Raw genomic sequence first — 23,178 nt, forward strand, 5'->3', positions numbered from 1 at the left:
CCTGCCCTAACTCTGGGCTCAGGCCTCCAGACTAAAGAGCCCCAAGCGAGGCCCCAGAGCTGGCCTGTGGGAGGGGATCAGCATGTGCGCCTCTCCCAGGCTGAAGACCTGCTTCAGCTCCAGCTGAATCTCTGGCATCTAGACTCAATTCTCTTCTCAACCATTCTTAATTGCCCCTCACCCTGTGCTCTCAGAGGCCCGCCCCCTCCTGCTGGAACGCCCCCGGGGAGCCCTTCGCAGACTGGCCTGTCGGCACACTCACCATCGGTGTCTTGTACGTGTGGCTCACCACTTCTTTAATTTCAGGAACTAAAACCGGACGGGCAAGAGACAAAACAGAAAGTTCAAAACTAAGAGCAATAGCGCCACACTCCCCCAGGCGGCAGCGCCCGGCACCAGGGTCCCCTTCCCCTCTGGGCCTCAGCCCCGGCCGGGTGAGAGGACACTGGCCCCGACTCCTCAGCCTGATATCTGAGGTCCGCGGTGGCTCCCGGCTCCATGGCCATGACTCTACCGACTTTGAGAGCCCCAGCACAGGAGCAGGCTAGTCTCTCACCAGCCTGGTCGTTGCTGCCATCCAGGGCCCGAGGACCACAGCTGATATTCCCAGGTTTCGGCTGGGAGGAAAGCACTGCCTCTAGCCTGTGCCTCACCTTGCTGAGACACCTGAGAACTCACCCCTGTCACCAGCCCCGTGCTCTGGTCAAGTTAAACACGTTCCCTGTACTCCCAGCCCCTACACTGAGGGTCCTGAGGCCGGATGAACAAATGGCATGATACTAAACCCACCAGACTTGGAAGTTTCCTTCCCTGATGGCAGGAGAGGCCCAGGCCTGCCTGTGTGAGGGAGAGCGTCAGAGGGCTCTGGAGCAGACACACCGAGCAGAAGAGACAGGTGAGTACAGCACCCGGGGAGGGAGGTGACAGGGAGCATCAGGCAAAATACACACGTGTCCACAGCCCGGAGTGCAAGACTAAGAGTCACCCCTGCCCCAGCCATGCAGGGGTTCTGCTCGGCCAGAGGAAGGAGTAAGGTCCCCCGGCCTCAGCCATCATCATGGACCCTGGAGACTGGGAGCAGGGGGCGTGGCATCCCTGGGGGCCAGAAAAGGTAGGATGAGAGTTGGCCACACCTTCTTCTGACCCTGGGAGGTAGAATTCAGGGGGCCCCAGGGTTAACAGGGAATAAACTCATCAAAGGTAGAGCAATGACCCCAGGTCCTTCTCCTGAGTTGGAAGACTCCCCCAAACGTCTCTCTGGCAGAAGAGAGAAAGGAGCACACGGGAGAAAACTCGGAACCAGTGAGCCAGCACGAGGGTGGAGGAGGTTGGGAAGGAAGAGGGCGGGGAGAGAAGGGAAGAGACAAGTTGGTGATGCGAGCAGCTGGCTTGGGCGAAGGGAGCCTGCCCACCCACCTCAGGGCCCAAGGCAGGGGCCTGGGGAGAGGCCGCACGGCGAGGTCACTTTACCTGCTGGAGAACGAAGGTTTTCATAGCAGCGATGAGGGGCACGAAAGAATGAAGCACAAACACAGCAGGAACTCAAAGCCCCAGGGTGAGAACCCAGACACCACTCAGTCAGCACTTGGCTGGAGGGAGCCTAGCTCCCGGCTTCCAGCTACCACTGCCCTCCGCCTCTGAGGCCACTAGGCTTGCCTGCCCCCTAGAGTGAGCCTGCCTGCACCGCCGCACGCCCTCCTGCAGCCCAGAGGCTCGACGGACCCTGGCGTGGCCCCAGGGTGGCTGGACGGAGCCCTGGGCTGCTAGAGGGACCGAGGCAGGCGATGTGAACACAGCAGAGCTAGGGAACGGCTCGCCTGCTCCGCCCCACCAGCTGGCCAAACAAGGGAAGGTGGCGCTGCTTCGAGGAGCCTCTTCACTACCAGCGCTAACCTCTAAGCCCGGCGTCTAAACCACTGCTCTTCGGGCCACTCTCAGGCAGCCACCGACTGGCTAGCTTTCCCTTCTCCTCCCCTCTCTCAGGTCAGGACTCCCTCTTCCTCCCTATCACTCCTGCTTCTCCTGACCTCTCTGCAGAGGCTCTTCTTCTCTGTCTCTAGTCCCTCCTCTGGAGCTCCGAGGTTTGAGTTACTGCCATGTGAGTCCAGACCTAAGAGCAAAATAGTGTAATTACCAAATTCCTCCAGGACAAAGACGCCTCGAACTGTATTGCACTTTTTAATGTGATTCAGCTCTATGAAAACCTGCAAGAGAGGGAGGGAGGGAGGGAGGGAGGGGGTAAGGCCCAGAGGCTCCCCCACTGCCCCGCAAAGCCCACTCTCCCAGCTATAGCCCCACCCACACAGAAAACCTATTTCCCACAGGGAGGATGGAAGAATACACACACACACAACTCAAAAGCGCTAAGAAGCGAAGACAGCAGAAAGGGCATGTACCTTCCGCTCCTGGCCGGAGGAGAAAGCATGGGAGAGAAAGCAAGGTGTTAGTTTTAACTGTCAAAGCCAACGCAAAGGCCCCTCTGCTGGCCTGGGCTGCCTGCCCACACCCTCTGCCCAGGGCAGTGCTTGTAGGACACTGTGCCCCAGGGGCCCCCCTCAGCCCATCAGCTCTCTACCCTTCCATGCATCCTCCTCCGGCGCAGAGGGCTGGCACGGGCGCAAAGCTCCCCTCAGACTGTCCTTGGGAGGGAGGTGTTGGCCTCGTCCTTGAAACAGGATTCAGGCTCTCCCAAGAGTCTGTGGTGATCGACAGTAGTAACAGCAACCACTTGTGAGCACCTACTAGGGGTTCTACAAATACTATTTGTTTGTCCTTACATCTACGTGACACAGGATATAGTATCACCCTCATTTTACAGATGAGGACACTGTGGATCAGAAAGTTTATCTGCCCGTGGATGATGAAGCTGGGCTCCAAATCCAAGTACGTCCTGACTCCAAAGACCATGCTTTTCCCCTCTGTTACCCCACACTGCAGAACTCCACCGGGGGTCCAATGCTTCCTCAACTCCAGCTGACTGTTATGTGGTAGAAGATAGACCCCAAGGCCATTATCTCATCATCAGTCAGGGTTTGACTTTCTCTCTCTCTTCAGGATCTCTCTCCTGGGTCAAAGCCTTAAACTACAGACCAGCTTGTACATACTTTGTAACGGTTAGACGGTAGGTCAGTCCAAAGGGGGTGTACCAAGCGGGAAGAGGGCATCTGGGTGTCATTTAATGAGATCTCTTCTTCAGAAGGTGAGGCATCAGGGGAGGCCACAGCCCTAAAGTGCAGTCAGAAGCCTGGTCCCCGAGAAGCGCTGGCACCTTCATGGTCTAGAAAAGTACTTAAGTAAACCCCTCTTTGGGTGGGCCCTAAGGTCTTATTAAGTATACTATTTAATATACTGCTGTGACTCATAGTAAATATACTACCGCAAATACACTGCCAGGAAGCCCGGGCAGCTGTTTCCCATCACACCAAGTTGCCCAGCTGGATTCCTGAAAGAAGGAGAACTAAAATGGCAAGTGGTAGGAGGAAGCCCCAGAGTCCAGATGTTCACCACCCCTGAGTGTCTGCTGCCTGGCCAGGGGCCGTGGTGCTTCGCACATTCGGGTCTGGCTCAGGGCCTCAAGGAGACGAACCAGTACATCAGGGGAGGGGGAGGGAAGGCACTTGTGTGAAGAGTCAGGACTGGGAGCGGACCTGGGATGATGCGCTGGCCTCAGAGAGGAATTAGCTTAAGGAATGTCCACTGAGAGAAAAAGTAATGCTGTGTTAGAACCAAGAGAAAAAACAGTCAGCTCCAATGGTGGAGCCACAATGAGGGCAAGATGGATCCTGAAGCGCTCCCCAGTCAAGAGAAGGGGAGTGGGGCCTGTGGAGCTGGGGACAGAGTGGGGACGCTCAGAGGAAGGAAAAGAATAGGAAGAAGAATCGGCAGGAAAAAAAAGGCAAATAAACACACGCTCCAGATGGGACAGACACAAGCCACACACACACACACACACACACACACACACACACACACACACACGTGTGCGCACGCTTCACGCGCACCAGAAACACGTGAGGGGATCAGCCGGCATAGACTCTCAAAGCAAAACCACCAAGCAAAAGCACACCCTGGGATGAGGGAAGGCGGACACTGTGCGCAGAAGGGCCAAGTGAGACGCTCCCACTCACACTGTGCTGAGTCTAATGGGCAGGGGCAGCCGGGCCACCGTGGCTCCCTCTCTCTCCCCTCCTCCCCCGCACAGGCTCCCTGCCGCACCTTCCAGGTGGTTGCCAGTGTCACTGCGCCCTCCCCTCTGATTGTTCTCTCAGTCCAGCTGCTCCGATTCTCTCACTAGCCCCGGAGGCCTCTCTCACGCTCACTGGGGAAGCACTGGGGACCTGGACACTGATCCTTACTGCAGATGGAACACCTGGGCTGGGAAGCCTCATGCTGCCACTTGCACCTACCTGGTTGTGCATGAACTTGAGATTGATCCCTTCTAGGGTGACCTGCAGCAAGCCACCCTCGCCAGTCTTCATGTCCTGCACGGGGAACTCGCCACCCAGCTCTGGCCCTGTGGCGAGGGAGGAGGTCATCAGCTAACTGGGAGGTGGGGAGTCCCGTGGCCTGACCTCCTCATCAGGCCTCCCCCGCTCAGGATGGATGAAAACCGACAGAAGGCACGCGCCCAGGGAGCCGTCCTCTGCTCACCGGGTTTGATGCTCTGCTGTCGGGCGGCGGCACGCTCCATGCTGTCCTTCACGCAGTAGTACAGCTCCCGACACTGCGGCACAGTAGGGAGAGCTGTCCTGTCATACAGGCTCTCCAGGCTCCCCACTCTCTGCTCTAGAATGGCTGCTGGAGGCCTGGGCCGATGCCAGGACCTCGGAGACAGCTTTATGTGTCCCACGCCACAGCCAGAGGCAAAAGTGGGGCTCCAGCGTGGATTCTGGAATGTTAACTTCCCTGCAGGAGCTCCGCACTTTCCCTCAACGCCCAACCCCCAACGCACACAGAGTTCACGGGTACCTTCTTAGTATAGAATTTGTTGAGCTGGGTCTCAGAGCCGTTTCTACGCCACAAGCATAGCACCTTGGTCTTGGGACAGTAGGTCATGTTGATGAGCTTCTCGTACCACCAGCGCTCGTACACGGTCCCAATGTTACTACGCAGCACCACGCAGTCGTCACACACCTGCAGAGGCACACGGGGCAGTCGGTGGCCCTGGTCTCTTCCCACCCCAGGCCACACTGCATGCTGTTCCCCACAGGGGAAGATGGGACAGCTGGTCCTCGGAGCATCCCCAGGGTCAGGTTTTCTGTCTTATGCTCAGTCTTTCTTACGTGGAGACACAAACACCGAACTGCTGGACACATCGTCCACTAGAAGGTTTACTGACAGAGGAGGAGCCGTTGAAAGGAACTTGTGGGCAAGGGAGGAGGCTCACTTCACTTCAGTCAGTGTTCATTACTTCTTACGTGTTCTGGACTTAAAGTACGCAGAGGACACCTTATGCCTCCACCTTGCAACCTTAGGAATCATCGCTATTGACAAGCACAAAGGCAGGGCATTAGGGCAGACTTAACCAAGGAGAAAATAAATGGAACCAACACATTTTCTAATCCTGGCTCGGCTCTAGTTCTGCATATATCTTTTCAAAAATTAATTACACAAGTGACACACGGACATTGCTTATTGCAAAAAAAAAATTATACTACACAGGATGATATAAACTAAAAGGCAAAGCTCTCCACGTCCCCTTCTTGCTCAACATTCTCCCTCAGGTGGACGTACCTGTTCGTATGCCTTCAGTTGTGGTGGAGACCTGACGGCACGATGGGTAAGAGCACAGGTCTAGGACCAGAACCTGGATTTAGACTTAAGGCTGTCTCCTTACTTAGCTATGTCACCTTAAGCAAGTTAATATCTGTCTATATTTCCTCGTGTGTAAGATGGGGATAGTAATAACTTCATGGAGTTACTGTGAAGATTAAATAAGTTAATGTGCACAAAATTCTTAGAATCGGACTTCCCTGGTGTCCTTGGCGCAGTGGTTAAGAATCCACCTGCCAATGCAGGGGACATGGGTTCGAACCCTGGTCCGAGAAGATCCCACGTGCCGTGGAGCAACTAAGCCCGTGTACCACCACTACTGAGCCTGTGCTCTAGAGCCCGCAAACCACAACTACTGAACCCCCGTGCCACAAGTACTGAAGCCCGTGCACCTACAGCCCCGTGCTCCACAACAAGAGAAGCCACCGCAATGAGAAGCATGCACGCTGCAACGAAGAGTAGCCCCCTCTCGCCGCAACTAGAGAAAGCCTGCACGCAGCAACGAAGACCCAATGCCAGCCAAAAAATAAATTAGTTAATTAAATAAAATTTTAAAAGAATTCTTAGGGCCTCCCTGGTGGCGCAGTGGTTGAGAATCCGCCTGCCGATGCTGGGGACGCAGGTTCGTGCCCCGGTCCAGGAGGATCCCACATGCCACGGAGCAGCTGGGCCCGTGAGCCATGGCCGCTGGGCCTGTGCGTCCGGAGCCTGTGCTCCGCAACGGGAGAGGCCACGGCAGTGACAGGCCCACGTACCGCAAAAAAAAAAAAAGAATTCTTAGAATAAAGCCAGGCACATAGAATGTACCCTGGAGTCAGCTGCTATAACTATGATATAAGAAATATAATAATAATTATTATGACCACGTTGATGATTCTCACATCGTCCTCCATATGAGACCTGTCTTCCTGAGTCCTGACCTCTCTCTATCCGGATGTCCGACTGGCAGCACTTCAGTCTCATCATGTCCAAATCTGAACTCCACATCTCCTCCTGGGCAGCTCTTCCTTCTAAGTTCCCTATTTCAGTAAATGGCATCACCGTCTCCCCGCCGCTGCCCAGGCCAGAAATGAAGGAGTGATGCAAGACTCCTTCCTTTTCCTCTAACTATACCATCAAGTCCCACCATTCTACCCCAAATATCCCTGGAACACACTTCCCCCCCGACTCCAGCCATCAAGTCCTACTCTTCTTCAGGTCTAAGCTCAAAGGTCACTTCTGAGGGTCGCCCACGACTCCCAGACCCTCGGCTATGTATTCCCATAACACCTGCCCCCTGAACGTCTTCTCGCAACGCTCATTATGTTTTATGACCCTGGGTGTTTAACTATCTCACTTCCCCAATGACTCGTCAACCCTGTTAGGGCAACAGAAACTATGTCTCCCTTATTCACTGATATAACCCCAAACCCAGCAAACCCAGCAGAGTGCCTGGCTGTGATATGCGCCCCATAAAAATTAGGTGAATGAATGAGGAATATACAAGATTACCAGTTTTAATCTACCATCTAAGACTTTACTGGGGCTCAAAAGCTTTAGGAAGAAGAGGGCCAACGTAGCTGAGTAGGAATTAGAAACGTGCGTTCTAGCCCCAGCTGAACTCTGTGGTTCTCTCCATGTGGAAAATGGAGACCACCACTCCACCTTCCATAACCCTCTAAGAACACGAGGGAAAGGAGAGGGACAGGTGTTTAGAAGCGCATATGACTTCTAGGCTAGAGAGACGATGGTAATAATGTGTCATCCTTGCCTATGCTGCTGGTAGAGGCGTAAACTGGCATAGTCTTTGGGAGGGCAATTTGGCAAAATCTATCAAAACTGTAAATGTATATAAGCTTGACCCAGAAATTTCACACTAAGAATCTATCCTATAGAAATTCTCATGTGAGTGTGCAAGGATTTATGTTCAAGGATAATCAGTGAAGCGTTGCTTAAAAACAAAAGTGGGAGGGACCAGTTAAATAAATTATGGCACATCCATATAACACCTAATGGTTAAGCATCCATTTAAAAAAACAGAGAGATTTCTATAATATGTAGACATATTATAGATATGCCTGTGATACACTAAGTGAAAAAAGCCAAATTATATAACAATATTTGTAGTCTGATATCACTTCTATAAACACTGAAACAAAATTCCATATAAGTAAGCTATATTTATACAAATATGCATTTTTTTAAATCTGAAAGGATTCATGCCAAATTCCTTAACGGTGGTTACCTCTGAGACATGGCACGGGAAGGAAGTAAAGGAAAATTTTTACTTTTTACTTTACTTACTTCTATACGGTTTGAAACTTTTATGGCATATACTCTTATTACTTTTGTAATTAAAATAAAAGGCAATAAAGATGATTTTTTAAAGTCTTTGCAAATTGCTATCCAACTACTCATGCAACCAGTAGGCTGTGCTGAGAACAGCTAAATCTGATAGCATCACAGTAGCCAGGCACTGATGGAATGAGCAAGGTACCCTCGCTTTGCAGTACCAGGGGGAGCATCTATGAGATGATGGACCCACCCCATGCTCCAGGGCCCTCGTATGAGGCTCCCTGTAACAGTGGTGAGAGAGAATCCTATACTTCAAGGAATCCTCTGGAGAAATTTACTGTGGTGATGTCCTAAGTAGCCCTCAGCTCTGATAGGCACCTAGCCGAATTCTAACACTTCAAGGTGACAGGAAAATGACTCCCTTCTCAGCTACATCATCATGTATGTTTCTGCCTCAGAGCAGAAATCCCACCCTACGTTTGACAAACTACCTCTTCAAAAAGCTGTGAATGTGAAAATCAAATTCAACTAAGCCAAAAGGCAGCAGAATATTAGCTAATTTCACTACTTTATAGAGGAGCAGTACTTGGTCCCTAAAATTACTTAGAAAGAGATCCATGTGAGAATTAAAAACACAGAAATGAAGAAAACATGGCCAATTTCCTTTACAATACTGGATTAAGAAAGGGTTGTTCTAACTATGACTCAAAATCCAGAAGCCACAAAAGAAATGACTGATTAATTTAACTACAAAAAAGTAAAAGAATCCTGCATGGTAAAAAAATACCATAAGCTAGGGACTTTCCTGGTGGTCCAGTGGTTAAGACTCTGTGCTCCCAGTGCAGGGGGCCCGGGTTTGATCCCTGGTCAGGGAACTAGATCCCACATGTTGCAACTAAGATCCCACATGCCTGAACGAAGATCCCGCATGACTCAACGAAGACCGGGAGCAGCCAAATAAAAAAAAAAAAAAACATACATATATATATATATATTTATATTTATATATATATATATATATATATATATCATAAGCTAAATCAGAAAACTAATGAGGAACTTTGCAGTGGACAGGTCAGGTTGCCCACATGTGAACCCACTGATCACTAGGACAGAGCCAACCATATGAGGTGACAGGAAATATACAGCACCACCTCTTCTTGCCAAAATATTGAATCTGAAACTGACCAAATCTCTAGATTGAATTACTAGCTTGTACAAATACAAGTGATAGAGAAACATGTTAAACAACACTAAGGAGATGCAATCAGCAAAATATCTAAAATGTAAGATGCTCTATAGGGCACATTTCTTCAACAAAATAAATGGCAACATGGGAGAGAAACTATTATATGTTAAGAGATACTTTAGAGTCATATCAACCATAATTATAAATGCATTTTCCCTTTGACCCAGCAATTCCACTTCTGGAAATTCTTAGATAAACCTGCACATGTAGGAAATGAAGCAGGCACAGCATCATCCAGAGTCGCGCTACCGGCAATAGCAAAAATTTGGAAGAAAATCAAGGGTACGTAAATACTGACTGGTTATATAAACTATGGTACAGTCACACAGTGGAACACTATACAGCTATAAAAAGAATGAGAAAGCTCTTTTTGTACTGATACAGAAGATCTCCAGGATAAGTTTAATGAAAAAAAAAAGGTACAGATCAGTAGATATTATGTGCTACCTTTAGGTAAAAGAGTAGAAAAATAAGAACTTATGTTCATATTTTATTGTGTTTGCATAGAAAACCACTGGAAGATACAAAGTGGTTATAAATAAAAGTGGTTACCTCCAAGAGGAAGGGGTGAGGTGGATGGGAAACTGAGTGGAAGGGGATAAGAATGAGAGCAACACTTGCCAGTGTATATACCATTCTATGTTGTTCTGACTTATGGACAATGTGACTATATCATCTATGCAATCTATATATAAAAGCAATGATAGGGATGGACTTCCCTGGTGGCACAGTGGTTAAGAATCCGCCTGCCAATGCAGGGGACACGGGTTTGAGCCCTGGTCTGGGAAGATCCCACATGCCGCGGAGCAACTAAGCCCATGCGCCATAACTACTGAGCCTGCGCTCTAGAGCCCGCGCTCCGCAACAGGAGAAGCCACCGCAATGAGAATCCCGCTCACAGCAACCAATAGCCCCCACTCGCCGCAACTAGAGAAAGCCCGTGCACAGTAACGAAGACTCAATGCAACCAAAAATAAATTAAAATTAAAAAAAATAAATAAAAGAAGTGATAGGGAATCATCTATTATATTATTTGCATAAGAGCCTGACAATTTAATGAGAAACGAATCATGAAGATGAATGAGATAAGTGGGGGAGAATATTCTGGCATCAGTTCTAGGAGTACCTTGTGACTCTCAAGTATTGCTTTGGGCCCCTAGCATGAACCAGCACTTACCTCCATGAAAAAGATATCTCCATTTGTGTCTGTCCCCGCATGTACCACAAATGTCTGCTTCTTCATGTGCCGGCTGCCACTGGACCGGATAGAGAGATCTCGTCCGTTCTGAGGAAAGAGAGATCCTTTAGGGACAACCAAACATCCCTCTCACACAGCCCCCTGGGCCAAGAATCCCTCATTCAGCAATTCAATTCTTAGCAGCTTCCTTAGAGCAGCGCCATCTGCTGGCCACTGGCAGCCATGGCTGTGTTCTCAAACTTCCTGGTTTCAGGACTCCTATTCATTTTAACTTTATTGACAACCCCCAAGAACTTATGTCTTTGTGAGTTTTATTTATAGGTATTTACCACACTAGAAATTAAAACTGAAAAAATTTAAATGTTTATTAATTCATTTAAAAGGAATTAATAATTCATTAATAAATCCATTACATGATAATATAAATAACATATACTTTTTAAAAAACCGTATCTTCCAGAACAAGAAAAAAAATGTGGTGAGTGGCACTATTTTACATTTTTTGCAAACCTCTTTAATGTTTGGCTTAATGAAAAATAGCTGTATTCTCATACCTGCTTCTACATTCAATCTGTTGTGACATGTTGCTTTGGTTGAGGTATATTAAAGAAAATCTGACCTCACAGATATGTATCTGGGAAAGGGAGGAGTATTTTACTAGGCTTTCCAGATAAATATGCATATTCTTCTTTGATGCTATACCAGAACCTCAAGAAGTTTCTTAAAGTTGGTTGCAGTGTGTAATCTGAAAACACATCAATGAACACTTTGTACTTTGTTACATTAAAATCCATTTGTCTGCTTTACACTTGGAGTGGATCTTTTACCCACAGTTGAATTTGTAACATCACACATCAGTCACCTGGAAAATACTGGTTCACCCAGTTATGCAGCTCTTCCAAATGTTGATGCATTTCATTACACAATATCAAAAAATCACATTCATCACCAATCTCACTGGAAAAGTCTTTAAATATTGGGAAGCTTCATGCACAAAAAGTCTGCCAAATACCCAACTCCAAATAACAATAATTTGTTAGTCATTCTTTCAAGTAAAAATGATGTCCCATGACTGGCTGCAAAGCTGTCAGTTCACCTTGGAACTCAAATCGTCACAAATTCCCTTTCCTCGAAACAATCATATTTTCATTTGCAGCGATATGCTTTATGTATATTTCTCATTTTGTCACATAGAATACTAAGAAGATGTATAATCACTGATCAGATTTAATAAAACTGATGATTTTAACTGCTTCATCAAGGACATTCACAAGTGAAACTGGCTTTTTGTTTTGTTTTATTTTTAACTGAGAGTGTGTGGAGGTGGGGACACTGGCACAGTTTGGTGCCACCATCTTCACCGTGTTAAGGCACCAGTGGTTTTACCCACCATTGCATTTGTACCCTTAGTGCAAATGTCAACCCAGTAAAAAAGGCAAATAACATTTTAGTATTATCATGAAAACAGTATTGACCTTGTGGATCCACAGGGGTCCACAGACCACACAAACATTGAAATGGCTGCACTGGGGTGTTTTTAGTGCAGAGAATCCTATCACAGAACAGAAGGGCAAAAGCCTCATCTAGAGTCAAAGCCCTATTTTCAGAACTAGGGATTTTGGAAATATACGAGCCAAGAAATGACCTATGCGGAAGCCTCTGCGTTAGGCCATGAGGCCCACGCCTGGGAGGCTGACTAGCGCAATGGAAGGGAGCCTAAAGGATGGCCCAGGTGTGCTCACCAGGTTTGCCAGCTGGTCAAGCACTTCGTTGATTTGCTGGCTGTACACAAGCCCAATATGCGACTTTCCCATCAGGCGCCTCACCTTCTTCCGGATATCATTCTTATTTACCTGAAAAGCCAAAACAGGATCTTAATAACTTTCCTCCTGAGAAAAGAAGAATTCTAAAAGACCACATCGCTGAGGATAAAACATTCAAGTGTGTGTTCTGCCAACAGTCTGAGAAGAAAAATCCTGGTTCTGTCTCCAGGTGGCTTCTGCAGAAAAGTGGCTCTTAGAGAAGTTCTGGTTTAAGTGGACGGGGACTCACGGGGACACATCCTCCCTAACCCCCCAACCAACACTATAACGTTCACCTCTAAAAACCCCTGGGGCTCCTCAGAGTGTGATTCTTAGATAGTAAGACTTAAGAGCAGCAATGTTCTACGCTCAGTTGTCACCAAGACACCATCTTAGGGTTAAAGATCACCACCCTTTCCCAACCAGAGTTAACTGGTACCCCTGGAGTTCAAGAGACCCTTAAACAGAAAAGGGAACAAACCAAGAGTGCCTGCATTTGATCAACTAATCCCTTCACATTTAGAGAGGCTGGGAGAACAGGAGGAGGAGAAACCCAGGAGCTCATTCTCAAAACAACTCTCTTCTACCCACCAAGTCCCTTTCAGAACAGGACTCTTCTATTTGGTAACACAATTCTCCCACAGCTATAAAAACCAAGTATAACCAAGTCAAACTAGAACCTACCATTGCTTTTTCAATGAGTAGCTCTTTTTACATCTATGGCAAAGCCTATATGATAAAGGACTAATGCTGAAAAGTAAATTCTGAGCATTCTTTCTAAGGTTTCAGAGCCTACTACGTAAAAAAAAATTTTTTTCCCACTGTATTCTGTGGGGAGCTCTACAGGCATCCTAAAACTGTTCAGCAAAGGAAGCCCATTTAAAATTCCGAATAAACAAGTGGCATGCAATCATCAATCACCTTTACAACATTCCTTAGCACAACAGCCTGGCAGCTTCAGATAAATGGGTCATGTGTGAGCTGCAGAGAGGCCTCAGACTTTCAGTGAAGAAGAGAGCCCCAGCAGGATGCTCTGACTGCTTCCCAACTGCCCCAAGATTTAGGCAACAGGAACAAGCCCTGCCTTCCAGTATCAGCAGTAGCTGGGCATAAGCAAAATAGACATTACCTTCATCAGCAGCATGTAGGAGATGAGGTTGTGCAGGAGCGTGGCCAGCAAACGATCCTCATCATCCTCTAGGCGCTTCCGGTCATGTTCTCCTAGGGACAGGTACCTGAGCAGGAGACCAGGACAAGTCAGCCCCCAGGTGGGAGAACACAGAAGTAACTGGGAAGAGGCTGAATCTGCATTTTCCCAAGGGTTTCTAAGCCTCATACCTGTCTATCATTTCCTGGGGACCCTGGTCCATACCCATCCCTTCTCTCTCCAACATCACAGCATCTAAGAACGCATCTTCCCAGAACTGCATTTGGTCCCATAAAGTAGAACGCTCTTTGCCTGTGTGGAATAGAGGTTTTTTTAGGGACTTATATAACGTTTAAAGAATATGGCTGCCAAACTAAAACAGAGTAAATTCCAGAAAAAAAGGAAGTCATTACAAATTCCAGGGCAAAGGAAACACGAGACTCTTCACCCCAGATCTAACATTCCTGCCACCAGCCCCAGCTGCCTCCAAAGTGAGGCCCAATCCCTCCCGAGGAGGAGGGATGAAGAGCACACAAAGAAAGGTGGTTACTTATAGAAAAGGTCTCCATGGCAGCATCCTCTAACTGGTCCCACATCGATCCTTTGTCCCTTCCTGCCGGTTTGTGAGCAGGAAGGACCATGGTAGCAAGGAAGTAAAAGAAGACAGAAAGACAGAGGCTGTTGGTTAATACCAAACTTCAGTCTCTTCTAGTTTTCACCCACTGTTTTTTCCCCAGTAAGTCGCTTGCTTCAGATATAAAAATGTCCTCTAACATCAGCACTGAGATCAGCAATAAGCCAAGCAGCTACTTGTTCGGTGCCACCCTCTTCCCGGGCTGAGTCCAGCTTCCTTCCAGTGCAAGTGGCCTTCGCAGTCTATTTCTCACCTAGGAGTCCCTCGTAGAGATAGACTCGCTGGCTTACATCTTCAGAAAAGCGAACTGGGCTGCCCACCAGCTTCTCCTTTACACTTGGCTTCAAGCTGTGGGCTTTACCCTAGAGAGAAGAGGCAATAGGTCAGCTGCCAGAGGTAACAATGAATAGGGGCCAAGTGAACCAAGCAGCCCATTAAGAGGCTCACACACTGGGCACCATCATTAGTCACATATATCCCAGTAGCCCTGCCTTTGCTACTCTGCTTGCCTCACTCAGAAGTCAATCTGATAATCCTGCTTTCTGTTACTGCCTCCCAAAACACGCAATCGAGTTTTCATTTTTACTTACCTTTACCCTTTAGTCTCTGTAAGACTCTTTCCTCTTAAAAAAAGAAAATAATTAGGCAAATTCTCTGTAGCAGCGTGATGCAGTGAAAAGAACACTGGGTTTGAAGTCTGGACTGACCAACGTTCAGATCCCTGCCTCTTACTAGCTGTGTGATCTTAGGCACAAAGCTTAGCTTCTCTGAGAGTCATTTTCCTCACCTGTAAAAGGAAGGTTATAATACCTACCCGAAAGGACTATTCTCATTTAATATGAGAAAATACATATAAATCACTTAGTAGTGCCTGGCACATGGTTGGTATTTGATAAATGTTAAGTCTTCTCTTCTATCATCTCTTAGAAATATCTTCCCACATAGAAATACCACTAACTTCATCTACCACTTTTGCAATATTAGACTTTCTATTCATTCAAAAAAGATCTTTGGCTGAGTAAGAGGTAGTTTTCATGCCTGCTTCCCAACACATGCAACAGCCTAAGGAGAGAAGCCACTGAACGAAGGTGATTATTAGGCAACACCTAATTAGTGTGTCCAAATGCCAGCTTCCTGGTTCACAGCGCAAGACTTTGTTCAATGAACCATATTAACTTAAGATAATTTATTTCTTACCAAAATAGCCCTTTTTGAGCCAAGAAATTTAGGTAACTGCTCTCAGCAACTCAACTGCATAAACAGCCTTGCCCAGAAGTACAGGAAAAGTAAGAATTTGTCCCAGGAAGGTGCCAGGAAAGGTAGCACACAGCTGAATGGCTTCTTGCAAGGCTGCTACTCCATAACATCTATCTCAACCTCCAAAATGGAAGCACACTAGAAGGATTTAAAATACTCTTGGGGCTTCCTTGGTGGCGCAGTGGTTGAGAATCTGCCTGCCAGTGCAGGGGACACGGGTTCAATCCCTGGTCCGGGAAGATCCCACATGCCGCGGAGCAACTAAACCCATGTGCCACAACTACGGAGCCTGCGCTCTAGAGCCCATGAGCCACAACTACTGAGCCTGCATGCCACAACTACTGAAGCCCACGTGCCTACAGCCCATGCTCCCCAACAAGAGAAGCCACCACAATGAGAAGCCCACGCACCGCAACGAAGAGTAGCTCCCGCTCACCGCAACTAGAGAAAGCCCGCGCGTAGCAACGAAGACCCAACTCAGCCAAAAATAAATAAATAAAATCAATAAATGTATTTAAAAAAAATAATAAAATACTCTTAATTAAAAGGGTCTGTTTAGACTCAGGGAGAGTTAAGGTCCATTAGCTTGAATGGCTCCGCTGACTCTCAATCCTATCCCCTACCTCCACCTTGGCATGTCACTTGCTCTATTAGAAACATGTATACAGAAGGCCCTGGGGGTGGGAATGATCACCAGAATAAAATAATTTATCTCATTTAAATTTCATCTTCCATTCGCCCCACAGACCAAAGAGAAGAACCTATGAGCTCATGTAGAGAATATCCATTCTCAACTCTGCCTAGCCAAGTGGTGAGTGTATCAGAGTGTATCAGAACCCTTAAAGCTGCCTAAAGAGGCCTGTATACACTGAAGGGCACTGGGTCTAAAGGCAAGGACTAAAAAGAATTCATTTAATTCCAACTGATCACTGGCTTATTGTATAACCTAGGGCAAGATCTTTTTTTCCTAAGGCTTTGTTTCCCTCATCTGGCAGAAGAGACTAGTTGTAGCAATATACTGAATTGCAAACTTCTTGAAAATGGGGACCATGCCTTATCATCCCTGTTTCTTTAGTACAGAATCTGGCATTTAGTAAATCACTTAATAGATGTTTATTAATGAAGGAAAGCTTCAAATAACTGTTAGGAATATACTAAAATGAAATGCTAACTTAAGGTGCTATATAAATAAAGCAGTGACCAGAATAAAACTAGACTAGTCCATAAAAAATAGGTAGACTGGTACAAAAGGAGAGCTGCGACTGCCCTGACATTGCTATAAAGGCATCACTTTGCTTATTTTGAACACGGGGGTTACTGCCACATAGGAGTCGAAGCCCTTATCTGACCGGGCAGGAAGCCTAACTCATCAATGATTCAGGAGAAGGTTCTAAAAGCCCCAGATCACGGAGTCAAATGACTCTGAAAAAAGCTAACTTAAGAAACATTTTCTTTAAAGTCAGATATATGAAGGTTATCCGTCCCTTCCTTCCTCTTCTCCTTCTAATTGCCTCTTTTCATCCTTTCCTAACCCATCCCCATCCCACTGAAAAAATGGTCTTCTTTCGTTAGTAAACAAACTTACAAAGATGGTACTGGTGGCAGAGTTGGTTTCAATTTCACTATCAGACAACGTGCCTCTAGAGCCTGCCAAGTGGGTGCTGCCCTCACCGCCTGGTCCGTCACCTGCATTGCTGCTCAGGTCACTGTCTGCTCCAAGGGTCTCTCCAGAGCTATTACTCACCTGGAAAGGAAAAAAAGGTGGTAAGGGATATTCCCCAGGATGTGTCCCAGAAATGCCAAGCTGCTAGAGCTCTCTGCTACCATAAAAAAAGTATCCAACTTCAAAGGTGTGTCAGACAGCCTCTGGAAGTACCTTCTTTACAAGATGAGGAGAAGCCCTGGGTGAAATCTCGGGGTCTGATCCCACAAACAAAGACCTATGACAGGTAGACATCTCCACCAAGAGAACCAACCTGGCCTGAGACTAAGAACAGCCCCCAAAGGAGAGAGTAGCCCCCTTTTCCAAAGGGGGACCCACACCCCACCCACCAAGATGCCAGCGTGGTGTTCCCCTACCACGGTGCTAACTTCAGAGTCCTGACTTGAGCTTCGGATCATAACGGCTGGACTCACACCAATGACAGAATCTGGATCAGTCCTCTGAAACAAGACACACGGACTCAGACACATTAGGGAGGTGTCCAATCTAGTCTCAGTTTCCCTAAGAAATACTGTATCTTCTTCCTTCTCTCCATCCCCACCCTTCTATTGTCATCCCTAGATAGGTCATGAAAAATGAACATTTTTCCTGAATATAAAATATGTATGACTTACAGAGTGAGAAAAATAATGAATGTTAAAGAAGTACATGCTCACTACAGAAAATACACGAAAGAATAAGGAAATAAAAGTAAGCCATAAACTTACCACCTATGTTAATCTCTGTTAAGTCTTTAGCATATTTCCTTTCAGTCTTTTCTATGTATGTTTTAAAAATAAAATTTGAATCATACTGTATATAGCTGTGTAAACACTTTCCCATGTCACCAAATTTTTGAAAATACAGTCATTAACGGATACTAATATTGTATTACATGGATATATTACACTTATTTCATCATTCCCCTATGACTGGATATTCATGTTGTTTCAATGCTGTCATTTTGTTCAGTTTTGATCTTAAAGAAGTATTCTGAGATAGCAAATTTTTAATGCTCGCAGTCCTCAACAAGGTTGTCACAAACCTGGGGACCAGATGTCAGGCTCACACCACTGTCTGCGCTGACTTGGGACTTCTTCTCCTCTGTCTCACCAAGGTCAAAGGTGGGTTTGGTTACTTCAGGCCCTGAGTAGGGGAAGACTTGTGTTACTCAGTACAAGAGGCTAGGGGCAGGCTGGCGAAGGGAGTGGGACAGCGGCACAGCCTGGTCCCGGGCCAGTTCAGCATGTCCCAGTCACCTTTCCAGGGACTGCCACCCACTCAGGCCGCACTGGAAGAAGTCCCCAGATGCCTTAAGAACCAAGCAGGAAAAATTAAACCTGGTCTCAAGGGGTTCTGCAGCCATCTTCTCAACCTGAGAAAATTCTGACCAAATCATCCTAAAGCAGAAAAGCTCCACAAACAAACGTCTGAACCACATTCCATTGTTCTCAGAATCAGAGCGTCACTCGTGCCTAAGACCCTTTAAGGGCCCCCAGGTCACTCTGCTTCCCAAACAAATACGTCTAAAGGGGCTAGAAAAGGAAGAGCCCAGTGAGATTAAAAAACACCAGCTGTTTCAGCGGACGCTGCCTACCCCCACCCTGCAGCTTCTGTGTCTGACATTAAAAACCACCCCCGTATTTCCCGCCCGCCCACAATGGTATGGCAGAAGGACAGAATGACAGAAAGCAAGACAGCGTGCCTAGGCCAGCCACCAGAGAGAGTTGGGGAGCTACAGACTCAACACGGAGGGACAGCAACCATCTCTGCCAACTGTGCCCACAGGCCTTCTAATGGGTGAGGGAGATATCAGCCAATGAGGGGCACTGAAATAGGCAAACATTCTCCCCACCAACCCGGAAGCAATAGAGAACCAAGCTCTAAGGGATTTTGCACAGTAGATGCCCTGATTACTGCCTGATTACGACAAGGGGAGGGGGAAAGAAGCAGCCGACAAGCATATACCTATGAGTCACATACCACCTACCTGCTTTCATTCCAAATACCCCCCGCCAAGAGCAAATTTGGGGTGGGGCTGACAAAGGGAGCCTGCCCCAACTGGGCCTGGGGAGTTGGCAGGTATGGGAGACTTGGGAACGGGAAGGGGCATTTGTTCCTTACTCTGTTTTTCCAAAGCTTTTTGCTTTTTCACTTCCTGGTGCTTGTTCCACAATTCTACCCCAGATGCAATGTGAGCAGGAGAGAAAGACAGAGAGAGTCAGAGGCTGGTCAGACAGACGAAATGGAAACCCACCCACCCAAGCTGATTCAGTCTCAGGCACAGGATTACAAATCAAGAGATAAAAAGAGATCTTCATTTAGGGGAGGGGAGGTTAAAAAAATCAAGAGATCTAACGCCTTCCCCCCAGGTCAAGGACTAAATTCCTATCCTAACCTCAATGTGGCAGTAAAAATCTCACAGAATCTTAGAGCTGGCAGAGCCTTTAATCAAGCTCCTTCATTCTGGCGTGAGGAAACTGATCCCAAAGAGGCTGGAACACTTGCTCAAGATCAGGTAACTCAGGACCAGTTTAAACTTCCACCACACCACGCTCTCTGCCAAATGAGCTAGGCAACAGCAAATTTTAAAGATTCCAGATAAGACAGATGATTATTACCTCAAGCAGCCAAAGGGTTTCAGAAGCATGAGCACAAATCTGTTTGATTCACTGGATTGGAGAGAGGCCATTCAAGGTAGGCAGTTAGCATCCCTTCTTGTGACTACCAAAACACCCCAACTTACCCTCAGCATCACTGCCTGCCCTACCAAGAGACCCATCTTAGCCAGTCATCTGGAAAAATGCTTCCGGTAGAGGCGACACGAGAACACTAAATGGTCAAGAAGAGCATCTTAGGAGGGATTAAGAAGAGAGAGTACCGATCACAGCAATTCTCTTCCTGGAAGAACTTTAGAGTCTACTTAGTGCAATCTCCTTGTTTTCCAGATGAGGAGATAGAGACCCTGAAAGGGGAAATGATTTGCCCAAAGTCACTCTCCTAGTTGGGGGCAGATACAGGGCTAAAACTCCAGACCTCCAGACTGGCAGGTCAGTACATTTTCTAGAACATCACAACAGGTAGGAGAAAAGCATGGTTGACTGCCTCTAGGACAATATTTTGCTGGTTAGAGAAGCACAGCTCTCCTAAGAAGGAAACTGGTTCCTCATTACCATTTATGGGAGCAAAAGGCAACTGCTAATGGATGTGGCAAAGAGGCACCGGCTAGAAGCACATTGCCCAGGGACCTAGAACCCGAAAAAGAAAGACACAATCTAGGTGACTCAAGGTCAGGCTGGGAGTGAGTCAAACAGAGGTGACACCCAGAGAGCTCACCAAGGCTCTGCCTTAGTGGGAATGGAGAAACACCAAATGTAAGCAAGGTCTAATCAAGTCCAGTAAGGACATGTTTAAAGAAAAGCTGACTCAGAACTCTGTACCTCGAAGTCCAGAACCCAGGGAAATGGGGTTGCCGGACATGCCACAAAGGAGCAAATTTGAGGGCAGCATAATGGTTGGATGGGGGAAAACTGGCTTTAGAGACCCAGACAGTCACAATTTTATAGCCCAAAGATGCATCTATAAACTTCCTTATAGCTTCCAGGAGCTCATGTGGCCTCTCCATTATGTGAAGAGACCCAGATGTAAATAAAGGAGAGGGACGGGGAGTACAGCTCAGACTCCTACACTAAGCCTCGCTGGGCCCTCTAAGCAAAACTTCCATTCTTCCTCTAAGATGTAGGTGAGGGTGGCTGTACATGAAGCATAAGGGATACAGAAGTATAAAGAAATGCCATTAGAAAAGGACACAGATCTATTTTCCTGTCTACAGAGCAAAGCATGGGGAAGAGAAAGGCGGGATTCTGGATGAGTTGAAAGGAGGGAGGGACATTAAGAAGACAGAACTCCTCTGCCATACCCAACACGATACACACCGATAGATGCTACAAAGTTCTCCTCCTTTAGACTTCTGGTGTCCAGTTCCTTGGGACTCCTTCCTGAGGCACTTGCTGCCCGAGGTCCCAGCTGGGGGACTCTCAGCTGTGCCATGGCCTTTGGGTCCCCCCGCCCAGCCAGGCCAGGATCCTTGCCAATTGGTGTATATACACTCTCTGTTGGACTTCTCTTCCGCTTGTCTGGTTCTGAGGAAAAGATCAAACATAGGAAGAGGTCAAAAGAGACAGTGAGTGAGAGTCAAGGTGTGGGAGTGAGGTGGGAGAAGCAAGGATAGAGGAGGAAGTGCAAGGAAAGAGAAGCTGACACCGTTCTTTTCCACGACAGAAGAACACCCACTACATACATACATGCACTAGAAAATAAAATCCCAAAGCCTAACAGGAAGCAGCTTGACACTGGGAAACTTGTCAAGGGGCCAAGTTCATTCTTTCAGAGAAGAGTGGGAGAGCTGTGGACGGCGTGAGCAGGAGCGCCGTGGGCGGCGCGAGCGGGAGAGCTGTGGGCACCATATGCTGTCCTTGCTGGTCCGATCCTTACCTTTACTATAGTAGTGGGTCTGGGCGATCTCCAGAAGTGCAAAGATGCTGGCCATGCCACCCAGACCTGCGTGGGTGTAGGACTGCTCCAGACTGAGGACCGCGCACTTGAGCAGGTCTAACATGCCCTTGTACACCTTCCGACTGATCTCCTGCAACAGTAACCCAGGGGCGAGAGGTGCGACAACTGCCTCTGGCGCCCATGTCCCTCTTCCCAGTTGATTCCAACTCCCAACCCCCAGCACTGACCACATCTGGGATGATGTCCTGCCGGGCCTCGTCCTCTGACTGCACCGTGCGGTTCAGCTTGCTCAGGACAAAGACTCTCAGCTGCTCGCTCTCCAGCAGCCGTCGCACCTTCTTTGTGTTGAGCCAGCCAACCCCCTGGCCGTCCAGCACGCTGTGCACCACCTCCTTCAGGAACTGCTGGTTCTCACTAGAGGGTCCATATACCACTTCTGTGGTCACTGGCTCCTTTGCAGAGCATCTCCCCCTTTCACCAGACTAGATGTTTGCCTCCAAGGGCAAAACACAAAGCCACGTCTCCAAACATCCAAGTCCACTGCAAACCCTACCTCTCCAGACGGCCTGGTCTGCCCGAGTACCCACCACTGCTGGTACACTCTGCTCAACACCATGAGCTATTACTGCCACATGGGGATTGAGTCAGAAGGGGAAGGGATTTCATTTACCCACTGAGAGCTTCCCTCCCACGTTTGAGCATCCCTAGTGTTTGGTACAAGGATCACCACCTCTATCTGAGAACTTTTAAAACAGCTCTGCCATTTATTACCTAGAATTGCTGGATCGGCCCTGAGGTGATGGAGGCTCTCTTTTCACTGTTGGGCTGTGTTTAATGACCGATGACTTCTGGTCCACCAAGGCCCTCCTGTTTCCTACAGCCAGGAAGGTAGAAGGAGAGAGATCACTACTGTAGTCCAGTAGCTGGTGTCAGCACAGCCCTGGGTGGCCGTGTTCCACACCCATTCCCTGGAAGGGCTGGGTGAGGGCAGCACTGGGGTGTCACGCATAGGTAGAAACCAGCCACGGCAATGTGGAGGAAGTGGGGGTGGAGACTCAGGCCACTCCACATGCACCAGCAACGCACCCCATGGGCAAGCACGGGCATCCCGGGGGACGGGGCAAGGCAGGTCGCTCGAGTGATGCCGCTTGCTCCATGAGGAGGATGCCCTCAGGCAGGCACACTAGATGCTAGGAAAAAAGATCATGCATAGCTCACGGGCAAGACCCACCTTCACCACTCCCGGGGCCGGCTTCAGTAACAATCTCCATTAGAGTATTTAGCCCAAATACTGGGACACAAAATACACAATTAGTAGGTGCACCATGATACCACAACCCTTGTACCCCTCAATGGAGCTGTAAGTCAGATCATCTGAGCATTCTCCCAAAGCTTAGTGCACATAACCTTAGTTCTTAGGCACCTCAGAGCTGGAAGCCAAGTGGCCAGGAGACAACTGAGGCTCGAGGAAAGACCATCCTTAAGACTATGGCCTCTCAAAGCCAGAGGCAGGGTAGTAACACAAGGAGCCTTTAGGTACTAAACAGGCACATGCATGAAAGGGGACCATTGGTTTTCATGAAACATCTAGCACAGGGGTCCAGGGGGGCTGCAGGTATGCAGAGGGA

General features: G+C 47.9%; 1 protein-coding gene across 37 annotated transcripts in view; it reads right to left on the bottom strand.

Annotated features, from left to right (window-relative positions):
• MADD (MAP kinase activating death domain) overlaps nt 1-23,178 on the bottom strand; it is a 40,879-nt gene that overhangs the window by 1,157 nt on the left and 16,544 nt on the right. For 2 of the 37 annotated variants that reach the window (XM_082628560.1, XM_082628586.1), the window contains exons 16-34: nt 22,782-22,841; nt 22,322-22,424; nt 21,778-21,964; nt 21,530-21,680; nt 20,971-21,177; nt 18,081-18,181; nt 17,425-17,496; nt 16,919-17,077; nt 14,330-14,438; nt 13,993-14,055; nt 13,634-13,754; nt 13,425-13,530; nt 12,236-12,346; nt 10,473-10,580; nt 4,969-5,133; nt 4,651-4,723; nt 4,407-4,513; nt 2,135-2,204; nt 263-309 (exon numbers count right to left, since the gene is read on the bottom strand). In XM_082628560.1, the coding sequence (XP_082484686.1) occupies nt 263-309; nt 2,135-2,204; nt 4,407-4,513; nt 4,651-4,723; nt 4,969-5,133; nt 10,473-10,580; nt 12,236-12,346; nt 13,425-13,530; nt 13,634-13,754; nt 13,993-14,055; nt 14,330-14,438; nt 16,919-17,077; nt 17,425-17,496; nt 18,081-18,181; nt 20,971-21,177; nt 21,530-21,680; nt 21,778-21,964; nt 22,322-22,424; nt 22,782-22,841 (2,120 nt within the window). Of the gene's footprint in view, nt 1-262; nt 1,474-2,027; nt 2,111-2,134; nt 2,205-4,406; nt 4,514-4,650; nt 4,724-4,968; nt 5,134-10,472; nt 10,581-12,235; nt 12,347-13,424; nt 13,531-13,633; nt 13,755-13,992; nt 14,056-14,329; nt 14,439-16,918; nt 17,078-17,385; nt 17,497-18,080; nt 18,182-20,970; nt 21,178-21,529; nt 21,681-21,777; nt 21,965-22,321; nt 22,425-22,781; nt 22,842-23,178 lie in introns of those variants that run through there. The other 35 variants (XM_082628558.1, XM_082628566.1, XM_082628567.1 and 32 more) reach the window with 21 other exon arrangements.

This window comes from Mesoplodon mirus (genome assembly GCF_964341445.2).
Source record: "Mesoplodon mirus genome assembly, chromosome: 7".
In the NCBI taxonomy this organism is placed as follows: domain Eukaryota; kingdom Metazoa; phylum Chordata; class Mammalia; order Artiodactyla; family Ziphiidae; genus Mesoplodon; species Mesoplodon mirus.